We start from the raw sequence: 25,178 nt of genomic DNA on the forward strand, positions 1-25,178 counted from the left end.
GATCTCATTAATCATTACGATACTTATTAATTATAAGAAAAACAAGCATATTGGAGATAAAACCCACGGATAACCCATGAGTACCCGCTAAACCAATGGGTATGGGTTTGGACAATTATCAAACCCGTCATGGGTACGAGTTTTTTAATGGGTATCGATATTTTTCAGGGATCGAATCCAGACCTGAAAGAGTAGACCTGAAAGAGGTGCTACTCGGAATCCTTAACCATTACGCTAGAAGCCCTTTCGCCACTCAGCACACCGTCAAAAGGACTAACTAAAACTGGCAGATAAAGATGTCTCAACTGACACTGTCCTTATTGCATCCCATGATAAACAAACTAAAATCCGCCAGAGATTATTTTACACCAAAATTGTGCATCTATATTCCAGCATTATGATAACCTAATGAAAAAAAATATTTTCAAAGTTCAGAGGGGGGAAATCATCCAGTTGTACGCTATTGCTGAGTTCGGGGCCAATGGTGATGAGCTGACGAGCATGACACAACTAGGTCAAACTTCGACACTGCTTGTTTGATGCCCCACCATCACCTAAGCCATCTTAGCTCATGTCTTCAGTAGCCATGAGGTGAATTCCTTGAATTACAGTCCCCTCCTTAAGCAATTCATCGAAGGCTCATCGTCCACTAGAGTTCACCAGCGACCAATCCATATGCATATGCTTGCAATGGCCTCGGATGCAAACACTGGCAATTCTAGCCACGGAGCTTGGCGGATTTAGTTGCCCCCAGAAAGTCAGCTATAATTTCCTGTACGAGATCATCTTGCAACATATTCCCGATATCGCGCCCGACCAGACTGGCGCCATCTTCAGAGCCAGCCCACTCTACGCTCAACAGCAGGGCTTCCTGGTTGAACTCTATCTCTTGCCGGAGCTGCACCACCCTTTGCCACACGAGCTCAGCAAACTCTTCCCGATTCCATCCAGGCGAGCACCTCGCCATCAGTCCCTTCGAGCAGCCGTTCATCACGGAGGTGATCATGTCCCCAAGAACAGCATTCGTGATATCAAACAAGAGCTTCCTCTCATGCACAGGCCATAAAATGAGGCTGTCGTACTTCTGTTCGAGGTCATCGTATAAATCAAGGCCTGCAGAGCACTCCAGTAAGTAGCAGTTGTCAAGGAGGTCATCCTCGTTGGCCGCGTGGATGCCCAGAGCAGCAAGCATATCAAACACGTAGGAGAAGTCCCTTTCTTCCGTATTCCTAAAAGCATGGGATTCCCCAGTCTCAGGAAGTGATCGACGTGCTGTCTCATCATCACTCAATATAGAAAGCTCGCTGCCATCTCTAGTGTCTGTAGTCTCCCTCTTCAGAAGCCCAAGTTGCAATCTGAGCTCTGCAATGTATACAATAAATCAAACTTGCGTAAGAATGAGAAGGAAGACAGGTTGGTACAGAAGAATTCGATCACTTGCCTTGGAGATCTGCACTGATCTTCTCAAAATCCCCAGAGTAAACATCTTCTCCGTCCATGGAAGATTCAAGAACAGACATTGGACTTTGCTGGTCATCTTTGTTGGAGTTCGCTGGCGATTCTAATACATCAGGTAGAATACAAAGGGTTTCACTGACATCCCCTAGGTGATGATTATTCTCCTCAGGAGAATCTGATGCTATATGAGGATCATAAGTGGCTGGGTAATCATCAGCTTGATGGTATTCAATTTGCTCATGCTGGATTGAAAATAGTTGGTAGTTATTAAGCATGACAACGAAAGATCAGGCAAACCCCCAAATGACAGCAAAAGATATAGGAAACATATCTGGTGCAAACCAACACATCCGTGCAACCGTGTAAACTTTTAATCTGAACCACATGATGTTGATCCAAGGGACGTGCGGGAGGAGTGGGAGGGGGAATTTGAAAAGGTGTGATTAGCAGCGGGTGGTTAACTGTAAAATTATCCACGCCCCTGTGTCCCTTAGATCAACATCATGTGGCCCAGATTACAAGTTCGCACGGTTGCACGGAGGGGTTGGTTTGCACCAGATACGTTCCCAAAGATATATGGTAAGTGTGCACATGTTTAAATCAAGAGATAAGTGTTTGTCAAAAATGGTGGTGTGCACATTTCATGATTCCAGCACAACACACGGTGAGTGCAAATTAAAATGGTAGATAAAAAATAATGAAAGTACCTTGGAACCTTAACACACAAAGAAACCAGAGAAAATATCAAACTGTTTGCACAAAAGAAAGTGCACACCTAATTGAAGACTTGCTAAAGGGAACAAAAGGAAAGAATAATATGATAAGCACATTAGTACCTTAGGCATCAGATCATCGAGATTAGGCACAAGAAAGCAGTTATCTAGTGCTGTTGTGGTCATCTTAAGCACTTGCTGGTCCTGTTCAGCAGGAGAAAGAGACTTTTTATTACTGAAAGGGACTGCAGAACTGGTATCTAGTACACCTATTGCATCTAGTTCATGGTCAAGATTTGTAGGATGTTGTGACTGCCCAGATGTATATGTCACAGCAGTACCATTAATTGGTTCCTCATAATTTACATGTATCTCACGTTCAACTACCATATTTTCTTCATTATCTGTGGACATCGGATCAGATTCATCACCATGAATTGTAGAATCTCTACTTAGAGATCGTCTTTGCCTGCTACGATATGCATATTCAGAATAGTGGGGTCCAACCTTAAGAACATCTTTAAGCATTGAAAACTCATTGTATGTAACGCTGCCGCTTCTTTTTCTATTGTTTGACTTTTGAACTCCACGAATGAAGGATGGTGGAAGAGACTTGGACCTTGTCAATTTACTAGTAGTTGTGTCTTTCCAACCATCATTGGTGCTGATGCCAAGAGGATATGAGCTTTGTATTCTATCACTCTGCACTTCTGACTTTGGACATTTCCTGCATGTCATTTTATGGGTAGCAACATTTGATGCATTCTGATCAGAGAGAGCAAGCATATCCCCAAGCGTGTTGAAGCTGTCATTATCAGTTTCTTGATGCTGACACTGACGGGTCTTCTTCCATCTGTTAGAGAGGTGTTTCTTTGCTTCCTTGCTTTCTGATGTTTCAGTCGAATATGTTGGCAAAGAGTTGAGACTTGAAGAAGCCCAAGCATCACATGACTCAGAATATCTATGAATTGACTCTGGAGTCTTGGGTCTAGTAACAGATGACTGAAACTGTGACCTTTCATCTGAAGCAAGAGTTCTAGTCTCCGGTTTGACAGAATGTTTCCTACTTCCACCCCTAGCAGCTCTCATCTGTTTGGTGATCTCCCTAGCAATTTCTCTAGATCCCTTCCCCATACGACTTAATGTTTCAGAATCTCCAAGGGGCACCTGACACATGTAATCTTCAGTATTTGGAGTCCATCTATCAACCTCCGGACATTCTTTATGCCTTCTATAATCAGAATGGGATATTTTATGATGTAGGGGAAGGGCTTCTTCAATATCATGAGGTTTCTCAAGATTTGGCTTCAAGACAACAATCCGGGTGGGGGAGCCACGTTTTCCAGTATTTTCTTGGTGACTGGACCTTGACAGTTTCTGCCTTGATGAACAAGAATCTTCTTTTAGGGACTGCAAGGGCACATTAGAATATGGCTTCCATAAAGAATGTTTCCCTTCCATTTGCTCGTTGAAGATGCTCTCGGTTCCTTTCTCTTGCGGATAAATATTGTCCATGTCAATAAATTGATTTCTTCGAGATGGCTTCAATATTGTGATGCAGTTTGCGGTAGAGGATGGAGAACCATGATTATGTAGGTCCCTTATGACAGCAGGATCAAAATTTTGAAGAAAATCCAACAAAAGGTCACTGTTAGATACCAGGGCATCAAGTGTCTCATTAAATTCTTCTGATATGTGAAGGGATTCATCAATAGAAAGACGCTTAGCATCCATAAATTTCTGCCTTATGAAATCGATATCAGCACTAACAACCTTGTCTGATCTGGAAGTTGTACTTCCAATTTTAGATCTTGGACTCCGGTGCATATTTGTTTTTGTGGCTTCCATACCTTCAAAAACATTAATGGTATCTACACTCCTCCTGTGTGGAATGTCATGCAAACCAGTTCGACCATGAAAACTACTAGGTGAAGTCTTTGGTGCATGACTTTTGGTATGTCTATGCTTATTATGGATTCCAGATGAGGGCAACGAATCAAGACCCATGAGCCTTCCTACAGCACCTGGTGAAATATGCCTAGAATTGACATCATTTGAAAATTCTTCTTCTATCAGTATTTTCATTGGTACAGCAATGGCTTTTCTTGTTTTACTTTGCCTGTCTACTGTAGCAAACTGAGAAGGAAAAAAAGGAAGAGGCAATAGTAACCCATTAGTTGGCTCTTACAATGGCACAATAAGTTGAATGAATAATGAATAAAAGTTTAATAGATGAAGATGTAAACGAAATAAAGTTATTCCCACAAATTACCATCAACAAAGTTCGCTTGATACAATACAACATACAATTTAAAACATTTCTAGATCAATAGCATATGAATTTTAGTTTTATGCTGTCAGTTTAATAGCATGGTTTTAGTAAGCTTAAGATCTTTAGTTCCAAATATGTGAATCATATCCATATGCATAAATCTTCAACTAAATCCAGATTACTCACCACCGAATCAGATAGCATCCCAGGGTAAGTTGCTTGCTTCCTAGAGGACACAACCCCTGAATTCAAGAGAAAAGTAATGGTAATTAATCTCCGCATGTCTAAATCCACAATGGCAACAGGAGTAACGTCATAAAGTGTCAGGTCGAAGGAAAATAAGTAAAATGATACAAAGATTTATGTTGATGGGTTCAGTCAACAAATCTTCATAAGAAATTATATAACTCAAAATTTGCTAAAGAACTAATATCCAACTACCAAACCTGAGAGAAGGGCACTTAAAAAAGCATAAGCTTCTATAAACATCAAATTGGCTGTTCGGCAGAGTTCACATGTTGCCATTAATGAGCATGCTTCAACAACTTCATTTCAGCAAATTAGAATTGAAACTTGAGCAATCATCAGTTGGTCCAGAAACAATAACTTTCTAGAACACGAACTCCCACAGAATATTTGGTGAAACTTTTGCAAAAGCTAGGTGACAACACTCAAATCAGGAATATATCTTCTAACGCTTACTTGGCTAAGCAAGCATGACAAAAACAATTCGATTTGGACTGTTTAGTGATGCTTTGGTGGAGGGAGGGAGGGGGCACTTTCAATGCTACCTGCTGCTAACACAACATAGCTACATAGTCTTTCATCGCATGGAATTTCTATAAATGAGATGCAACAAAACAGCAACATCAAAACTAATCATCACTGCATGGGTCGAGGAGATGCAACAAACCAGCAACACATGGACAAGGTACAAGCTTTGTAGGGCCACACAACAAATATGAACCACGAAGAATGCTCAGTATTTGACTCAATTCCACATGGTGGTAGACTGAATTTCTGCCACCCCAAGTACCATCCTTCATTGAACAAGCAGAAGAAATCCAGAGCAAGTTTCACCCCTGGACCCTGGTGCTTAAAGGAGTTGTACTTATCTTCTATAACTACCAATCCACGTTTAACAAATACTCCTATTTGCTTAGTGACTAGCATACAAAAGCCACTTTGCAATGAACCTTCATGGCATCCAATAGACAAGAGGATGCAGAATAGAATAATTTAATATGTTAACTTACATATCCAGCAAATTACGGGCAAGTGAGGTTTATTTGTGTGATCCTATGGGAATTGACAAGCTAACAACTATGAATCCTACACTCTACAGTACTTCAATAATTCAAAGCATATCATGTTGTACAATTGAATACCTATTCTACAAAACTGGATGGAAAATTACATATTTTTTTTATCCTTGGTTTCAAAGGCCTAGACTTTGTGCAGAATCAAGGCCACTGCAGCTTCAAACGAAAACGAAAGGACTATAGAAAAAGGAAAAGAACTGTCCGCCAAAATGGTTTGAAATCGGATGCAAGAATCTTTCTCCCTCCAATAAAGGCATGCCTAAGACCTAAAGTCCACAAGAAAGCTATGTCCCCGCAGCCAAAAACAGGGGTTATAAAAGATTAATTACATGTCCTTTCACTTAGCTATGTCAAGGACTAAGTGTATTTATGCCAAACTATTTATCCTAAAAAATCATAGTATTAGCTACCGTACACAAACCCGAAAAAGACGTCCTTCCCAACACCAAACTCCACCCCTATGAAGTGAAGTGAAGCTGAAGGTAAAAGGACGGGATTTTAATTCAAAATAGCAAAGCAAACACCTAAAACTGGACTATGACGAATGTGTATTTTGTAAGCAATCCCAAGTTCTCGTTAGCAGTACCAGAGCTACGAGGGGAAAGAGAAGGGAAAATGTCCTGATCTCCTAAGGGAAAGGCAATAGGGGAAATAATCGCAACAACCATCACCATCCAAGATCAAAGGTGAGATCCTCATCACATGGACTTCTTACTTTCAGCCCAAAAAAAATATTGCATCGAAATTCACCCAAAATTGCAACAAAAAAAAACAAGGAGCGCCATAGGAATCTGTAGCGAGAAAGCAGGCACGCACTGACCTTGGTGATCGGGGTTAGGAACAGTGGAGTGTGCCGCATTCCGATTCGACGACCCGTCGCCCTGTCTCCATCGCGATCTGCCGCGCGCAATGCCTGCCATGCTCATCTCCGCTCCTAAGCCCGATAAGATGCGGCGACAAAGCAAATCGCTCGCATCCACCGCGCACGAGCGGGGAGGACTTGGGACGGAGAGGGGGGAGGGAGGTGGACTGGGAGAGCTAAACGGGAACTCGATTTTTGAGTGGGAGGGAGGGAGGACTGGAGGACGACGACGAGGAAATAGCTACCCGTTTGTTTCGTCTGCCAGTTTCTTCTTCTTCTCTCTCTCCCCCTCTCTCTTGTGGCGTGTTTCTCTCTCTCTCTAAAATCTCTCTTGTGTGGGGTTTTTGTACTCTTTCAGTTCTCCATCTCTTTCTCTCTCTATCTCACTCCATCAGGTCTACAGCACTAATATTCAATATTTTTTTGTTTGTTTTTTTGCTTTGCCTCTAGGTACCTGACGAGTTTAAAAATTGCAAAGGATTGTGTTACACTTTTCCCACTTATCTTTATTTTTGACACGTCCCCCTCCTGTCGTAGAATACCATGAGGACCATTGAGGTTGCCTGCAATCATCACTTCCGCCCAACGATTTTGTTTGGAACGCATTCAATTAAATCACAATACTCATTCCGAAAGTTTGATGCTAAAGATTCTCTAATGTGATCATAGGTACAGTATATTACTATTGTAGCTAGCAATTTTGAAGATTACCGCCCAGAGGAAAAGACAGTCGATTAAACTTTAATTATAAAAAATTATATAAAAAAGTATTTTACACAGCTATATACACGATCTGTTGGAGTGATCATAGAGTTGTGTGTCATTGTTTTACACGTGTGCTCCGCTCGACGGGCCAAAACGGCAAAACCCAAAAACACATCCGTAGACAACGCAGCACTCCCTCCCAGGTCCCCCAACACTTCCATCAACAAAAGAGAAACCTACCTAACCTAACGCACAATCTCCAAGTCACCGGTCCCCAAGGCACGTGAATTTGTTTAAACCAAAGGGGCTAATGTGCAAAAAGACGCCCAGCAGAACCCAGAAGAGCCCAAAAAAAAATCGTTTTGCCTACTCACACTCACAGGGCTTGTGCATGGTGAGCGTCCACAGTACGCCAGCCAGCAGGACCACCCGACGGGTACTGCTCTTGCTCACAAGCCACACGTGTGGGCCGGGCACGCAAAACCCCTGGTGCACCCGGTCCATGATGACCATGCGAACCCGGGGGTGACATGACATCCGCGGCGTCGCCGTCGTCGCCCTATGGCCATGGTGCGGTCGGTGCGCCCGCTTGGGATGCCGCCGCCGTGGCGGCGTGACGTGCCTCCCAGTCCCACAAAGCCGCCCACTCCCCGCTTGGTCCCACATGTCGGCAGGATTAAACTACGGTGCTGGGTCCCACTGTGTCGCAGCGTAGAACATGTGGGCCCATCCCAAAACAGACCGTTCGTGCCTTGCCTAGAACTACTACTGTGCATGTGTGGCTCTGTGCCTGTGCGCGCGTCGTCGGCTGAGCCGAGCGTCGTCTGGTCTGGGTCGCTTGCTCGATGCTCATTGTTCCCTGTCCCTAGCGGTGCGTGGCTCTACACTCTACTAGAGGCGCATGCACCGGCAGGTGGTGAATGGATGGCGGTGGCGAAAGGAGAAGATGACCCCACCGGAAGCATACGTACGCCGGAGACCGGCCCGTGTCGCGTGTATGCCGCGCAGGCCGCAGCACAGGTGACGCGGCAAACTCGATCGGCGTTGTACGAGACACTCGTATCGTACGCAGTTTTAGGGCTTATTCGTTTGTGCCGGGTTATTGGGTCGGAACGATTCTTAACAGAATTGTTTCTCTAATTTATATAAATTTTGATTAGCTAAAAAGATTTCGGGTGCAATCTGACATAAACGAACAAGACCTTATGCAGCTGGAGAATCTTTGGAAGCCGCTGCTGCGCCACTGTTTCAGTCTACAGTAGAGACGTCGATAGTGACCGATACTGTTGGTGAGAGGAGTGTGTGGATGGATAATGTCGGTAACAAATATTTTCTCCGCAATAACAAGTACGCGCATCATTAATATCTAACACGCTTGTCGTAATCATTCCTACGCTCCACGACCTCAAATTCTAGTATATTATGAGTAAAGATAAGTAAATTGAAAATAAGTGATAGCTTACTTCTTAATTGAACGGCGAACTATAGGAGCCGAGGTGAGGGACCAGAATTAGACCTTGATGGGCCATCCACAGAATAGCATAGCATGCCTGCCTAAATCTGTCCCTAGTAGAGGAAAACCCCTTAGTGCTTCTTCGGTTATTAATATTTCATGTGGATTGAGTAGGATTGAGATATATTTTGACTTGCTACGGTTTTAAATCGACTCAATCTTACCTAGAGGTGGTAATAGATCATAATCCAAATGGTTCTTCACAAAATGTCAAGACTCTAAATAAATTTTAGTTCAAAGATAAATTAAAATAGAGCACGATCATAACTCGATCCGATCCTTAAATCTTATAGTGTAAATTTTAGAGCACATTGTCACCCCTAATCCTACCCAACTCACATTGATTAATACAGTATATAAACGAACAAGCCCTTAAGCGGAGCATACACAGGGTTATCTTAAATGATCCGCGGGGCTACAGCCTACTTTATTTACCCTTGTGCCACATGGGCACTTGGCTTGGGAAACTGGAAGCAGAGAAAGCGATATGATCCCAGAGACATGCGTTCGGTTCGAGTACAAGCAACGGTGTCTAGCAAGAAGCAGCGGACTCTGGTCAGGGGTAACCCTAATAATCTTGCACGGCCATTAACACTACTGGCAGCAAAATGGTGCCGCGAGAAGACAAGCACCTTTTATTTGTTTAGCATCCAACGCCTGGAAGTCCGGATCCCGGACAGCGACAACTGAGCACGTTAGGTGATGATGCAGTGAAGCTAGCCGGGAGCACGCACAGGACGCCCTTCCCGCCGGGGAATGCGATAAAATAAAGCCACTCACCTTACTGTGCAATTTGCAACAGCAGCCCAACCACCACCCTTTTTTTTTTTTTTTGCTTCGAACCAACATGGCGACAAGATCTACAGTTAGTTAACCACGAGACAGTTCCATCCGTCAAAAGCAGTGGATTAGAGGGCCTCTCAAAGTACCAGGATAAACTAAACCGCAGCGGGCACTAACTCAACTCCTGCTAGCGGTAGCAAAATCATCCCGTTGCAAAAACGGTGCCAGATAAAATGCCACAGCGTTGCGTTTCTGAATACGATTTCAATCAATTGGTCAAATGAGCAATGGGGCAAAGGTAATATGGTGTACATGTACCTGTAAATCGAAGAATATGGCGTTTCTGAATACGATTTCAAATTGGTCAAATGAGCAATGAGGCTACAGACCATAAATGAGCAATGGTATCTATAGAACCGCTAAAATCGAAGAATCACATGAACAATCCCCGCCGAATTAACTCCACGATGGATGTACATGTTTACCCTACATGTATACTGTACAGCCGCCAGAACAATGTAAGTTTGAACCCAAAATCTAGAGCAAGGAGAACTCTGGAAAAAGCCAACCAGAGTTGGTTGTCAGATCAAAACGGCGTGCGCGAGGTTGGAACCCTGAACAAGAAAATAAAATGTGTGCTTCAGAGTAAGTTTGAGCTTAAATCATATGCAGGAAAAAAAAAGCAGGGAACGGCTGCATAGCAGCGTCAGTTGAACAACAGATTTATTGTTAGAAAGATAGTATCAGTCTGCAGACTGGAGGCTATTGAAATCAAGGATTGCGTCCTGTGCCCCATTTCCATTCACAACACCTGCAACTTTTAACGACGCGGGCCGGGAAGTACTATTTCTCACTTTATGATGCACGATGCTTCATTCCTAGTTTCCTACCGTCCTTCAAATCTTGTAATGATATATTTAGTTCTGGGGCATGCCTTCCTAACAACTAAGTTAATAGCACCTGTGTGACTGTGTTCTGTGTTGCAGCTTAACACTGAATAAGCATGTCAAACCAAGGAGAATAAAATGTGGTAACACGAAAACATAGGAATCACCTCAAGACAATATGACCAGTCCAAGGTATATTGAAGCGCAGAGGAAGATAAACGAGATGAATCCCCTGAAAGAAAGAACAGCAAATGTTAGCATGGGCGTCTTTACCATCTGGATTATCTTAATACATCAAGGTATACAAAAAAAATTAACTATTGAAACTAGGAGCAGACCATATAACACCCCATGCAAAACCATTGCAAGGGCAAGGGCATATTTCAGCAAACTTCTCAGCATCACTTGTATTAACTCTTCGGGATATCAAGTCGTCATAAATATCTATATAATTTGAGAACATTTCATTCAGAAGATAGTAACTCATGGGTTATTCTAGCATGGAATAACAAGGGAAATGCTTTTTTGCTTCTTACCATAAACTGAAAATAAGCTGTTCATCACACCTGTTGCACATAAATAAACATAGACATTAATTTTCAACCATATAATTTGTATTCCAGAAATTAAACTAAAGAGAACATGATTGAAGGACGGTGGCGTCAGTCTCACCTATGAATAAGATCACATATTTCAGAATATGGAAAGATGTAAATTCTTGTATGACCCAAACAACAGCAATGAATACAATGAATCCTGGATAAAAACATCATAAGTGGCATGCTGCAGAATAAGATCTTAAATGGAGACCAAGTCAAGTTGATGCATACCAAGGCAGAGCCAGCGAAGAAACCACTGCACAATTCAAACAAGAGATAATAACACTTAGCCAGATGATAATGGTTACTGTATGCGCAAGTGGAAAAGACAAATGAAATCAGAAGTTGCAAAATAAATAAATAAACAATACTGAACTTACATTGTCTGCAACAAAAAGGACAATAAACAGTGCAAGTATGAAACAACCCGCTGCAATTCTTGTAGTGAGGAGATTTGTGGATGCAAGTATGAACACCATTCCCCAAAATGATGAACCCAGATCTGCAGTTCAAATGAAAACATTAACATCACAAAGAGGACCAAAGCCAAATTGCTTGAACAAGGGAACATAAAATGTAGAGGGATTAGAACAACAAATCTAGTCCATAGAGATGTTTTTTATGGTTGTAGATGTTAAAAGAATGTAAGGTTGCTTAAAAAGAACTATGCAAGGTTACACAAACAGATGAGTCCAATGAATAAAGTCATCATAAATTTACTTCTTAACAATTACGTTTAAAATGTTTATAGAATCAACAATTTAGATCCCACGCATTAAAATATCGGAAATAACAGAAAATTAGGAGGCTGACTCGCTGATAGAATATGATATTGCATCTTTTATATTCACATTGTTGTGGCAGATCATATAAGAAAGAATAAAGTGGTTCGCTCCAAGCCCTCTGGATAGCAAATTGCAAGAGTGGTGGAGCAAATCGGAGCAGAAGGTGTTGAATCATCACAAGAAGGGGTTCAATTCCCTTGTCGTCCTGGTTGCTTGGTGGATTTGGAAGCATAGAAATGCTTGTGTCTTTGATAGCATCGCCCCAAGTGTCTCGGTGGTGCTCCAGAACATCAAAGATGAACCTGTTGTCTGGTGCAGAGCCGGTGTATCGGGTCTGTGTAGTTTGTGGTCTTATTAGGTGTTTTCTCATGGATGCTTTTATGTACTCTAAGTTGCGGCCACCATAGGGTGCCTTTCCTGTGTATTTGTATTTGTAGTTATACTTGGTCTATTTTTGGACCTTTCTTCCTTTCTTAATATTAATGATATGCAGCTCTCCTGCGTGTTCGAGGAAAAAAAATAAAGAATAAAGTGAGATACAAGTGATTTACATCCAGCGGGCAAGATTATCCAATATATGCCACCCCGAGTTTGAGTAACGCCACCCTCATTCGCATGGACCTGCATGCCTTCTACCTGAAGAAGCCAATCAAATTGAAATCAATAATATGTCTAATGAATATTTGAGGCGATATCTTATCTGGCATCAACACTGAGTAGATATAATGTCTTGAGTCTTGACATGGTATGGTAAGTTGGCAGAAGCTGGCCAAAATGTTGTCTAAGCAATGCACCAAATCCAAATGCCACACCCCACATGAATGAAAAGGCCGGTCAAAATTAAAACACTGCGCTCTTTAAAGGCAGACCAATAAATTTTATGACAAAGAGTACAGACCCAGATAAGGTAAGCATATCAGAAGACGTTTTGAAATGTCGGAAACATTTCATTGCACAGGATTGCCCTCAGGTACATTCAGAATCAGAGATGTCCAACAGTCTATTTGTGTGGCATGGGAGAAGTAACAAATGTTGAACTCGGTGCACAGCGAAAAATACATTTTCTGAACGTCAGGTCAAATTTATTTTTGAAACCAAAGCTTAAACTAAATATGCAATCAAGGCTAGCTAACAATTAACCATACTACCTACATATGAGCAACTGATTAACATGGGAAGAAAAGGAAAGAAATGAAGGCAAATGATTTCACGTGACCCGTGAATTATGCAATAAACATACCATTAATCATGTTGTTGCTACTCCTTTATTATAAACCAATGATGATTCACCTCCAAAGGTTTCACACTTAATCATGTGGTAGTCTACATAATCGCGGACTCCAAAAGCAGGCATTACTTCCCTTTTACACTGCACAGTGTACAGCATGATGTTCTAAGGTACCCTAACAAAGAGCCATTGCTCGTTTCCATTACCAGGAGGCTGGAGAGTGCTGCCAAGGAGTGCACATTTTTGCAGACAGTTGGCACTCATTGACCAGAATTCCTGACTTGAACGCTGAAGAACAGGGCAACTGCAGCAAGAGTCGAGAGATACTTGCGGATAGGAGAAAAGCAAGCCCATCAACGAATCCAGGACTCCAGTCCTTGATGAAATGAAATAAGACCCCTTTATGCAGAAGAACTGCAAAGATGCACGGTATATTCTGCTCCCGTGAATAGCAAAGCAAATGTATAAAAAGCGCGCCCGCACTATGGGGTGTGGAATCCATGATCCCCACTCATTTGGCGCCTACTTTTCCCCCTCACCAGCACAAAATGATGGGCCAAACCTATCCTTCCCCGATTGGGGCCTAATCGGACTTCCGCTCGCTGGTACCCCAATGTCGATGCGTCACGATCACAGCGCATCGGGTTTTTCTTCCCCCTCCCAAAGCGAGTGCTGGAACGAGTAAGGGTATATATGGCTTACATCGCCGCAGGTGAGCTTGCAGGCGAGCGCGTGGCTGGTCTCGTGGAGGAAGACGGTGATGAGCTTGAACGGCGTGAGCAGGAACGTCCTCCAGAGCTGCAAACCAAAGTACCACACACAAATCACCGTGAGTCAAGAAGCCCCCTATCTATCGGAGCCGCGAGGAGAATCATACAGCCAGAGAGAGAGAGAGAGAGAGAGAGAGAGAGAGAGAGAGAGAGAGAGCAAATGAGAAGGCTTTGGGGACAGGGAGGTGGTGCTCACGAGGAGGATGACGACGGTGGAGACTCCAACGGCGGCGATGAAGATCCTCTGGTCGCGGTGGCAGCAGCCCTGCAGCTCCCAGTTGACGGCCATCCTCTGGTCGCCCGGCGCAGATCTACTCTTCGGTCCTCCGGCTCGAATTCGGGGGGAGGGGATGTGCAGGAGGAGGAGGAGGAGCGCGACAGCGAATGGAAACTGCCCGGGGCGGGGCTCTGGCTCGGTCGAACTGGAAACGTGCGTGTGTGCGTGCGCAGGAACCGAGAGAGAGAGAGAGAGGGGCGGGCTGCGTCACTGCGTGTGGTGGTGGTGGGTGGGTGTCCGCGGCGCGTATGGGGGCCGGCCGAGAGATTTTGATTGCTCCAGTCCGCGCGGCCAGACAGCCGACGCCAGGTGACGCTCGGACGTTTGTGGTTAACGAGCGGACACCGGATTACGTGGCCATCACCGGCGTCCGGCGGTTATAACCGCAGCTAAACAAAGCAGGGCGATGCTAAACCCGGCCTTCGCGTGGTGGGGGCAGCCCGGCGAAGGAGACGACCAGTTCGGGCGGGGACTCGAGTCATCGCTCTGACTTCACAAGAGGACTGGAGGAGAGGGGAGTAGAGTAGGCGCGCGGTGGTTGGCCGTTCTGCTCCACTACTTCGCAACCGCGTCTCGATCCCATTTCTCATATTCACCCGTCTATTTCCGTCTCCAGCTGCCTGGAACTCAGTTTGCCATTTTCGAAGACTTTAAGAAGAAGCTGTCTGTTTGGGCCTATCGAGAGCTTTTGCTTTCGAAAATCTGGAAGCCCAAATAAACACCTAGCTTCTGGTGCTATTTTTTGAAAGCTCAAAACCTACAAAAATCAAGTTTAAATACAAAACCTCCAAAGCTCACCCTCCTGCTCGATTAGCCGTCCTGGACGACGCGAGTCTCCTGCTCGGCGGCACGGCTCCCCTTCTCGGTGGCGTGGAGCTCGACCAGCTCCGCCGCCCTCCTGTTCAAATCCGGTGGCGTTCGTGGCCCTTCTGCTCTAAATCCGGCGAGTGCCCACTGGCTCAAGCCGTCGTCCCGTGCCACCGGAGATTCGATCGCAAAAATCGCAGGCCTCCATGCAAACGGGCCATACAAACTAGCCAACCCAGGAGCACGCTTGGGCTAGTTTCGCCGTACGCTACCGAAGTTGCAGATTTGCTTGCGTGGGCTTAGCTTAACACGGCTCATGATTTTGTTCAGGTCCTGCGTCGCTGTCCGGCGGGTCGCCGGATCATTGTTTCCCACGTAAGGGTTCGGTTGTCATGTGTCGTGTCAAGATTTCGGTGGAATCAATCATTGGAGACAGACACTGATCACTCACGCGCAACGGCGCGCGCGCAAACACTGTGACACATCGAGCCGAACGCACGCTTTAACGCAATGCGCGTGTTTCTACTTTCTAGCCACGTTCGTTTTGACGTGATCCTTCTCTTTCGCTTAGGCCGTCTGCAAGGGAGGCGCTAAATAGTCCTCTACCTTATCTACAGAAAAAAAAAACATTTGCTTCTCTATATACTTTAGCAGTGTTCTTTTAACACATTCTCTGAACACATAGTACGTTTTTATATCCTCTATAGAGAGATTTTTTTTCTTCTCTCCTATATCCATTTTTATACTTTAAACATCAGATTACATAGAACTAAAATATGTACCAAATATTTAAATGTACGATAAATACGTATAGCAAAATATGTCTCTACTATAAGTATTTACGTCTAGAAGACGGCATATAGAGAACGCTACTGAAGAGAAATAAAGTATAGAGGAGTGAATGTTTTAGAGAGAAAGAAGATATATATATATATACTAGGTATATACCCGTGCGTTGCTACGGAATCAACACATTTTATTAACATACATTGAGATTAATACATTTTATTAAGATACATTGAGATTGTGAATACAAATGTGAATATCGATTGTCCCCAAGCGAACGTAGATGGATGGGTTGTCCTCGGTTGCAGTCGATCTTAGTTGGGTAGCTCGTCGCTACGGCTATATATCACATAGTTAAATCTTATTTAAATGGAATAATTATTCAAACACGTCCAAATCTTTACAATAAAGTACCATAAAGATAATTCAATACATTTCTATTGCAATCATTTGAATACTAAGGCAAATGCAAAGGATTGAGAACTCATAATAAAGTATCAATTGTTTGTGTGCATACAAGCTTAGTGGTCCAAAGGTAGCTAGCAAGTGGTACCCATATAAGAGTATATTAGTCTGGGTGGCTCCATGATAATGACACCAATCTAGAGTTCTGTATTGCACCTGCTAGAGTCCAATGAATCAAGCTTACCAAAGTTTTAGTTTAAAACAGACAGTTTAACCTTCATTCAGAAATCAGAAGCACTGAACCCGGTAACAGTTCTTCTGAAGATTTTTTTCTCTCATACAGGAAATATTGGCAAACATTCATTTCAGGTTATCAAACATCTAAGGAATACAATGCTATGAATCTTGCTACCAAGCAGATAGAGAATTGTTATTACCGAAAAATAGGTTATTCTAAATGCAGCATGTGATTCAGTCCAACGATAGGAAAAAATCCAGGCACACTTTTTTCATACTTCATGTCCGGTCCAAATTGGGGTCTTCCAATTTGATTGTGGTAAAGCACAAAAGTAGGTGGAGTGTGAGACCTTAACCACAAGTAGAACTAAAGAATAATGTTCTTTTCCAGTTTTGCACGTGCCGGATATTGAACAAATGAAAAATCTAGCATTTACAAATTGTGGAACATGACATACATTCAGGTTGCACGACTGCTGCCATTAAAAATGAATGTATACTATTTAGACCATTTACAAATTGTGATGTGAAAACCTTCTGCAACATAAAAAGTGGGCCAACAGGGTAAATAGAGTCGACTCACACAACTTCTTTAGTTTCAGTACAATCTTTGCTTACACAAAACAATCAGCCGAAGGTAAAATCTTACACACTCTAGTTGCAAAGTGAGCAGGATTAGTAGACACCATCCGCAGTCGAGTAAAGCTTTCTTTTGTTCTGCCCATCAAAACCAAACTGTTGCTTTCTCTGTCGAGTCGATGGACTTTGTCTCACAAGGCACAGGGAAAAGATATCTTTAGAGCCCCTAAGATTACACATTAAAGATTATTAAAGCTCAGATGCAAAACCAAGGATGAAATTACTTTTCTTCATTGTGGTGAACAAGAAAAAAGTGCCAAAATTTTGACGAGTCACATAGATTAAACAATAGACAAAAAGATACCCAGAGGGCTCAATCCATAGAAGTATATGATCCCCTGGATGGAGCGGGTAACTAAACAAAAAAGTAAGGTAGAAGTGTCAGATCTAGAACATCAGTTAATAGGTAGTATTCTGACTAAACAACACAAAGTATTATGTTCGATATTACCATCGTGCGGAGGATTATGATGATTCTTATTATTATCACAAGTACAATACAATTATCAGGAATTAATATGTGCATTTCTGAAAAAGTACCAAAGTCATGCATACTGGTATACATGGGCCATGACAGGAAATTCACTGCAAGGATTTAAATAATCGTCGTGTATTCAAAATAGCATAAAGGTTTCAGTTTTCCCAATGTTGCATAGCAAAAAAAACACTAACCAGACTGTGGGTTTGGAAGATATATTGTGCCGGTAGAAGACACCTAACAGGTTGCAGAGGCGATTCTGTCCTAAGTTTCCATGATACATCCGGAGCTCCTAGTCAGTTCGCATTTGATATTCAAGCCTACATGTGCAGAAAAGGGAGGAATCATAACAAGTTGATTTAGTAGTGAGAAACAGTGCTTCAAACACGCTATGCATAGGGGAAAAGGTAAAATGGAAAAACTATTTGCAGATCGAACAAATATATTTACTGGAGACAAACAAGCCATATGTATACCTTGCTCGCAATGTTGCTGGACAGCCAGTCCAGGCCCTCGTACAGACCCTCGCCAGTTGTGGCACAAGTGCTCTGGATGTACCTATCAGCAAGAACACAAACAACACGATAAGTCAATGCAAGCTATGATCACATAAGTAGCTTCCTAGTCACAGATGCTTTACAAAGTACATAACTGTTGTTTAGTTGCTTACCAGTGTCGCTGGCGCAGGGAGTGTAATCCAAGCTTGTCAGTGATCTCAGCAGCATTCATGGCATTAGGAAGATCTTGCTTGTTGGCGAAAACAAGCAGCACAGCATCACGTAGCTCATCCTGCCATACAAACAAAATGAATTTCATTTCACTATCACAAAATTTGTATTTTCAAGAGAATTTGTCTTATTTTCATTAGAGTACTGTAGACCAAAGATCTATACGATATATTCAAGATTACTCAGGCACCAAGGCAAGGTGTGGTGAGACACCGCTTCCAATCGCCTAGGCAGTTCCTAGGTGATCATAAAGTGAGGCAAGAAGATGCCATATGATTATAAGAAACTTTAAAGCAACAACACAAAGGAAAGAAAAGGACAAGACCCTAAGTCCCAGCCCACCAGCCCATATATCCTTCCTGGCATATTGTGTGACCTACCTGTTCCCTCAGCCCTCCCCATGATAAGCATTCCAGGTTGCCGCTGCCACTGCCCCTCTCCCGTTCTCCATTTGCGCTCGCCCGCAACCCCTTCCTCCCTACCGCTTCCTCTCCCCTGCCTCACTGCTGGTGCTGGTCCCCTTCCAGATCCCCTCCAGTTGCCATTAGATCGCAGATCAAGGGTTGCTGACTGCTGCTGCCCCTGCCAGATGCCTGATGTTGCAGAAGTTTGTGATGGCCATAGCGTCTAGAGCCGATGGGGATAGAAGCAGAGACAAGTGCTTGGCCTTCCCGGTCCTCCAATCCTTCTCTTCTGCCTCCCCTCATTTTGCTGATTTTTTTGTCATGGCGACGGGACACCCAGGTTTTTTTAGCGGCTCAACGCCTAGACGACACCATAATAGCCTTGGATATATCAATAAACAAATAATATAATATAATAAAACCAAAAAAAACTTGCACAACTTTTTCATTGAAGAAGACAAATTATTTCTTGTTTGTTTCATATTCCATTTTTCAAAGTTGCTGAAGAATGACATTCACTCAGCTTAGTCGATTATGCTCTCTGCCACGTGAATGACACCAAAGATGCAAAATTCAAAAACTTGCCACACAAAAGCTTATTGATAGAAAGCAACAGCATAATAAAATGGTCTAGTAAAATGTTTTATCTCGTTCAGCATCCTGTGCAGCTCATCTCTGGCTTCAACAACACGGTCACGGTCATTGCTATCCACAACAAAGATAAGACCCTGTGTGTTCTGGAAGTAATGCCTCCAGAGAGGTCTGATCTGTTTTCATTAAACGAGTACAAGTCAGTCAAAATGTGATAAAACATGTAAATTACTGCATTAATATAGAGATGCTAAGGCTAAGACCAAGCACATTCCCAATTTCCCATGTCTAAATTGAGAGGATTAAGGGAAGACCTCTTGGCTATGTATAATAATCTCATTCAACCCTTGGCTATTTTATAACAGACACCTTTCCACTAAGACCAAGTATAAAATGAATTACTGAACTTAACCGTAGGATAAAAGTTGGAGAAGATAGAAGGGGAATGGCATTCAAGGATAGATGCTAAATCGAACATTCTTGGTGCCATTATTATCTATTCTAACCTCACACAGCACAGAACAAGTACTTCTCCCCCACTTTACAGAGACCAGTATAAATGGGCGGTGCTACCAAATGAAATTAATAAAAAGTTAAAAACAATATTTCTAATAAAAGTTTCGATGCAAAAGCAGAGTACGTACATGATGGGCATATGTGAAATTGGAGCAATCAACATTGGCATGCCCACTAAAATAATTAAACGATATGGTCTCTCGAACAATGTTATATCAGTCCTAGTATAACTCAAGTGCATATTTGAACAACAGCCTCTATGTTCTGAGTTCTGACAACACCAAAACACATAGTAAAATGTTAGTATCAGATAAAAGTAGTTTCCTTTGCCTACTTTTTATATGCAATGCATGATCTTTCCCTATACACAGACAAAACACCTGGTATTATGCGTCGAGTCATAATAGGGATAGTATTATTTTCTAACCTATTGCACTGCAGCTGCATGATCTCTTTAACGATCAATTATTTAACAGCTAGAGGTAATGGTAAGACATCATTGCAGTTTTATCTTCCTCGCTAGGAGTAGACGCCTTTGCTCCATTGCTGCATTATGTTCAAGCGGAGCAGAGAATACAGAACGATAAGATTAGCAACCAGGTCCATCAGATGGGCAGACACACAGAGTAGCGAAAAACAAACCATGCGAGAACAGAAAACTGAGGGGAAAAAGGCCAGGCGACGAAATCATTAAAGTGTGGCGCCATAGATGGGCGGGAGGCGAGGAGAGCGTGTGGGAACAGTATGCCATAGCCGTACCTCCAGGGGCGTGTGGCCTTGGAGCTTCCTCGCCGCCTCGAGATCCGAGCTGGGGGCAGCGGCACGCTCACCGCCGCGGCCGAGGAAGAAGCGGAGTCGGCGGTGGATCCCCCGGGGCGGCGCGTGCCCGAGCGTGTGGGCCAGGGGGCAAAGGAAGTGCTCGAGGATGGCCATGGCGAGGAACATGGACACGAGGATGGCGGTGGCCACGAACCCGAACGATACTGCGCTCACGCCACTGTCTAGCTTCCACCACCGCATCTCCTCCTCCGCCGCGGGCACAACCGCTGGGGGCATCGCAAGCCCGTCGCGCGCGACGGCAGCCATTGTTGTTCCAGTCTCCGACGACACCGGTCACGGCCCGCGGTCGCGATGCGCCATTGCTGGCTCGCTTCGCTCGAGTAGGGTGTGGTGGAGTGGTGTGGGTTGGCTTCCGAACCCGAACTCGGACCTTTCACCTTTGGAGTTCCTGGCTTTCTCTGCCGCGTCGTCGTGACGCGGAGAGATCTGGGAGGAGGAGCGAAGGACGGGAAGTTGCCGCCGAACCCAAACCTGCCGTACCGGGAGGACTGCTGGAGCGAGGGCGAGACGGCCGCGCTCGTCGACGCCTGGGGCTCGCGCTACCTCGACCTCAACCGTGGGAGCCTCCGCCGGCCGCAGTGGCAGGAGGTCGCCGACGCCGTCAACTCTCGCCCCGGGGCCTCCGCGCGCCGCCAGACGACCAGGGGATCTGGGGGCGACGCACGCGGGGGTAGCGTACATAGGATGGACGGTCCGGATAAGCACTTGCGTCCCCAGCCCCGGCAGGATCGCCGTCGCAGCCATCGGTCGTAGGCTACTACTCCAACAGCGCTAGGGTTTGCTTCGGCTCGCGGATGGGGCGGTTTGTGCGCGTGATCCGTGGGCAGTTGGGGAATCTCGGCGTGGGGGGCGGGCGTGAGGGGGAGGGGAATCGTGGCGGCGGGGGCAGCGCGTGATCCGCGGCCGTTAGGGAATCGCGGCGGGTGTGGTGCGGGCGTGCGCGTTATCTGCGGGTGGAAGGGGATGCGGCCGTTAGCCATCGGCAGTCTACAGTTCGCTCTTAATAGTTGTAGATATATATATATATATATATATATATATATATATATATATATATATATATATATATAGGATATTGTTGAATATAATCTAAGACTTTTTTTGTACACATGTCATCTATCTAAACTATATAAAGAGAGACAAGGTACACAAAACCTATTATAATCCAACGCAAGACATCACGCTTAACTGGACGTAAGATATTATGCTATCTAATGGTCTAAACCAATATAAATTGTTGTCTTTACAGTCACTGTCGAGGATGCCACACACCGAATCCCACCTATTCCTACTCGATGTAGATCCATAACAAAATTGACAATCATCAGACATCCATATAATGTCTCTGCATATCAATTATGTAATGGGTAAAGAATATAGATGGCTAATATTTGTTATAAGATTTAGTCTTTTATAATATAGATACAGATAGAAATACTTCTAAACTAGTATAAATTGTTATCTTTATATTCACCATCGGGGTGGCCACATACCGAATCCCACCTATTTCTACTCGATGTAAATCCATAACATAATTATCAATCATCTGTGCAAATCAATCGTGTAATGGTAATAAAGTGGGTAAGGAATCTAGATGACTAATATTTGTTCTAAGATTTGCTCTTTTATAATATAGATATAGATGGAAATAGAGATAGAATAAATTACGATAGGAGACTCTACGCAAAAACGACACGTACTATCGTGAGTATGGGCTATGTATGTATAAGGCTCTCTCAACCTTTCGGCCTGCTACAAGCACAGTTGATCCATTCCGCTGAGAAATATTACCCACTAGTCATTAAAATGTATTCTCTTTGTTCTAATTTATACTCTCTCTGTACCAAAATATAACTATTTCTATTGGACTGTAGGGAAAATGTGTTCCTTGCATTAAAAGAACTTGTTTTTTTGCATAATTTCCGTTAAATTCTTGCTTCTATAGCATAGCCTTAATTTTTATATAGGACTAACACAAAATATAAGTTTAAAACAAAGCCATTGACTCCACCATATTAGTGCACTTAGATTCCGTTTGGATCAGCCGAATTTTTGTTTTTAGCTTTTTGTAAGATTTAGTATGATTTTTTATGGATTAGATAGAACTTTCGCAGCGGCTATAGTAGTTATTTATTTTAGTTTATCTAAACAGGATCTTATGGACACATAGGCAAGATGTAAGTGTAACCATATCTCATCGTTAAAGATGGCAATTTTTCTGGTTGGCAGGTCCTCGCGTGGACCCGACCCAAATAGAGTGGGGACGAAAATTCCCTCGCGATGATGGTAGGGCGAGGATAAAATTTCCCCGGTGGATATCCGATGGAGACACTAGGAGTTAGGCTCTTTCCTTATGTACTCTACGAAGGTTGAATCCAATAATTCGTCTCACTACATCTTATATAAAGATGTAAAATCATCACTCACTAACTGTTGACACCTTTTCGGAGGCGCCAATCACTTAAAAGAACCAGCGGCGGTGCTCTCTGGTCAGGCGCGGACGGTCCGCGGCCTGGGGCCGGACGGTCCGCGACCTGGCGCGAGGCGGCGGCGCTCTCTGGTCAGACGCGGACGGTCCGCGGCACAGGGCCGGACGGTCCGCGACCTGGTGCAGGAGCTCGGGTTCCCTGCTGACGGCCGGACGGTCCGCGCGTGCGCAGGGGCGGCGGAAGATCGCCGGCGGCGCCTGGATCTCGCTCCCGGGAGGGACCCCGTCGGGGAGGAGAGATCCTAGGAGTTGTCTAGGCTCGGGCCGGCCGACCTAGACTCCTCTAATCGACGTAGAGTCGAGGAGAGACAGAGAATTTGGGGATTGGAATACTAAACTAGGGCTAAACTAGAACTAGACTAGAACTACTCCTAATTGTGCTGAAAATAAATGCGAGATAGAAGTTGTATTGGTTCGATTGTTGGGGGTTTTATCGGTCGTAGCCCTTCATCTATATAAAGGGGGAGGTCTGGATCCGTTTCCAACTGTTTCCCGAGTTAATCCCGCGGTTTTAGGTAACAAACCCCGCGAGAAACTAGGAACCCTAACTGACTCTGCGCGCGCGCGGACCATCCACGCCACCACCGCGGACAGTCCGGACCGCGGACCGTCCGGCCTCAGGGCCGGACCGTCCGCCAGGCTCATTTTAGCCTTCAACACTAACCTTAACTCTTATTTTGTTATTCGACTACAACTCGACGACATAATAATCCTTGCTTATGTGTATATATCATAATATTTATACTCAACGATTAATTCCACATGTTCCCGCGGGGATCGTGTCCTCGACAATAGGGATGGCAATTTTGCCCACGAGTTCGGATATCCGACCCGTTGGGTTTGGTTTCGGGTACAATAGTTCACCCGCGGGTCTTACCCGTACCCGATCCGAGGTAACATCGGGTCAGATTCGGATACTGTACTTTACCCGCGGGTCCCCCGCGGATATCCGAAAATATGTAAATATGAGCCAATTATAGCCCAACTGTAGGCCCAACTTCAACTAGCCTAGCCCGCATAGGCACAGTCGGTCACCCGCACTCTGTCTCTAACCTGGGCCATCGGCGGATCAGCCACACCTCAGTCCCTCGACCTGTGACCTGCACCTGCCCACCCAGGCACCCACTGCCGCCAATCTCGAATGGTCTCGCTGAGCCTGGAGCCGCTGACTCACCCAGTCGCCTTGACTCCAGTTCGCACTTGCCGGTCCGGTCAGGAGCACGAGCACGCCTGTCGGTGTATTGGGTCCGACCGCACACCCGGGGTTGCCCCTCAAGGTGTTTTTTAGGAGTAGGACGGTGTTACCGACTGTAGCTCGGTGGTTCGTGCAGGGCGCACGAGAAACTGTGAACAATGGTGTACAGGTTCGGGCCGCTTAAAGATGCGTAACACCCTACGTCCTGGCGGGAATGTTTTATGTGGCGGATTACAAGGGAACTCTCTAGTGCGAGGAACGTAGAGAGTTGGGGTAGATGGCTGGGTAATGAGATCGATCGTTCTGAAGGGGTGCCCCTAGGCCTTATATACTCGACCGTGGGGCATTACATGTAGATATGATAGTAGTATGCGCCTAAATGATAGTGAACCAATTGAGCCTATCTCCCTATAGTTCCGCCGACCCATCCTCGCGTGGTTCCGTTGCACGGGGTTTCAGCGCGGGAAGATCGGGTCACTGTTGTGATTACTCGCTCGAAGTCTTTGGGCCGTCTGGGCTTGCACCAATCCGGCCTTATGTCAATCTTCTTCACCGGTCGTTCCTCCCCAAACCCACGAAGGGATGACCTTACGATTTATTGGGCCCCTGGGACTTTTGTGAGGTCTTTTATCCTTCCAGTGGGCCCGGGGGATATCTGTCCCCCACAAGCCCCCGATCTTTGGGTTGATTTTGAAATAATCGGCCCAAAGATCCTAGGTCCAGCTTGCAGTCTTTGTTTGTAACAGGAAGTGCTTTCTGGGTAATCCGGTAAAAACGATTTCTTACTGTCTCCTCCTGCTTTTATCATTCTAAAATTGGTGTTCTGTCTCAGACTCACGCTTCGGGGGTCAGCATTTCGCACTGTAGGACTTCGAACTTCATTGGGTGTT

The 25,178-nt window shown here is 44.5% G+C and overlaps 3 protein-coding genes and 1 pseudogene across 7 annotated transcripts; all 4 read right to left on the reverse strand.

Moving 5' to 3' along the window:
• Positions 1-274: 274 nt before the first annotated feature.
• On the reverse strand, positions 275-6,953 carry LOC100274687 (Phosphatidylinositol N-acetyglucosaminlytransferase subunit P-related). Of its 4 annotated transcripts, none has more exons than XM_035962163.1 (6): positions 6,586-6,953; positions 4,630-4,685; positions 2,679-4,307; positions 2,295-2,375; positions 1,442-1,700; positions 275-1,362 (listed from the first exon to the last, which is right to left on the reverse strand). In XM_035962163.1, the coding sequence occupies exons 1-6, from the start codon at positions 6,689-6,691 to the stop codon at positions 719-721; spliced, it is 2,775 nt and encodes a 924-aa protein (XP_035818056.1). In that variant the 5' UTR covers positions 6,692-6,953; the 3' UTR covers positions 275-718. The 4 variants fall into 4 exon arrangements, with proteins under 4 accessions (XP_035818056.1, XP_020399156.1, XP_020399155.1 ...); XM_020543567.2 differs by lacking the exon at positions 6,586-6,953 and adding an exon at positions 5,357-5,504; XM_020543566.1 differs by lacking the exon at positions 6,586-6,953 and adding an exon at positions 5,357-5,504 and having other exon boundaries at positions 2,295-4,307.
• Positions 6,954-9,973: 3,020 nt separating this feature from the next.
• On the reverse strand, positions 9,974-14,679 carry LOC100191162 (uncharacterized). Its single transcript, NM_001136597.2, has 10 exons — positions 14,094-14,679; positions 13,830-13,925; positions 12,451-12,535; positions 11,495-11,616; positions 11,346-11,370; positions 11,188-11,271; positions 11,052-11,081; positions 10,854-10,959; positions 10,683-10,747; positions 9,974-10,242 (listed from the first exon to the last, which is right to left on the reverse strand). Exons 1-9 carry the CDS (start codon positions 14,184-14,186, stop codon positions 10,684-10,686), a joined length of 705 nt encoding a protein of 234 aa, NP_001130069.1. The 5' UTR covers positions 14,187-14,679; the 3' UTR covers positions 9,974-10,242; position 10,683.
• A 3,122-nt stretch (positions 14,680-17,801) lies between these two features.
• Positions 17,802-19,336, reverse strand: LOC109939184 (ADP-ribosylation factor pseudogene; annotated as a pseudogene). The gene is made up of 4 exons (NR_160901.1): positions 19,306-19,336; positions 18,197-18,315; positions 18,003-18,084; positions 17,802-17,846 (listed from the first exon to the last, which is right to left on the reverse strand). The product of NR_160901.1 is annotated as an ADP-ribosylation factor pseudogene (transcript).
• A 1,119-nt stretch (positions 19,337-20,455) lies between these two features.
• Positions 20,456-20,851, reverse strand: LOC103640361 (uncharacterized). Its single transcript, XM_020544773.1, has one exon. It carries the CDS (start codon positions 20,849-20,851, stop codon positions 20,456-20,458), a length of 396 nt encoding a protein of 131 aa, XP_020400362.1.
• Positions 20,852-25,178: the final 4,327 nt, after the last annotated feature.

The sequence above is a fragment of the Zea mays genome, chromosome 9, assembly GCF_902167145.1.
Source record: "Zea mays cultivar B73 chromosome 9, Zm-B73-REFERENCE-NAM-5.0, whole genome shotgun sequence".
Classification (NCBI taxonomy): domain Eukaryota; kingdom Viridiplantae; phylum Streptophyta; class Magnoliopsida; order Poales; family Poaceae; genus Zea; species Zea mays.

What these genes read in the sequence shown, in the direction of transcription:
- LOC100274687 (XM_020543566.1), bottom strand. Translation starts at nt 5,489, where the DNA reads ATGAAGGATGGTACTTGGGGTGGCAGAAATTCAGTCTACCACCATGTG. An exon ending in ACCTTGTCCATGTGTTGCTG is followed by an intron (nt 4,686 to 5,356) that starts GTTTGTTGCATC and finishes TCTTGAATTCAG; the next exon opens with GGGTTGTGTCCTCTAGGAAG. An exon ending in GATCAGTGCAGATCTCCAAG is followed by an intron (nt 1,363 to 1,441) that starts GCAAGTGATCGA and finishes TATACATTGCAG; the next exon opens with AGCTCAGATTGCAACTTGGG.
- LOC100191162 (NM_001136597.2), bottom strand. Translation starts at nt 14,186, where the DNA reads ATGGCCGTCAACTGGGAGCTGCAGGGCTGCTGCCACCGCGACCAGAGG. An exon ending in TCTTCGCTGGCTCTGCCTTG is followed by an intron (nt 11,272 to 11,345) that starts GTATGCATCAAC and finishes GTTTTTATCCAG; the next exon opens with GATTCATTGTATTCATTGCT. An exon ending in ATATGTGATCTTATTCATAG is followed by an intron (nt 11,082 to 11,187) that starts GTGAGACTGACG and finishes TATGTGCAACAG; the next exon opens with GTGTGATGAACAGCTTATTT.
- LOC103640361 (XM_020544773.1), bottom strand. Translation starts at nt 20,851, where the DNA reads ATGGCTGCCGTCGCGCGCGACGGGCTTGCGATGCCCCCAGCGGTTGTG.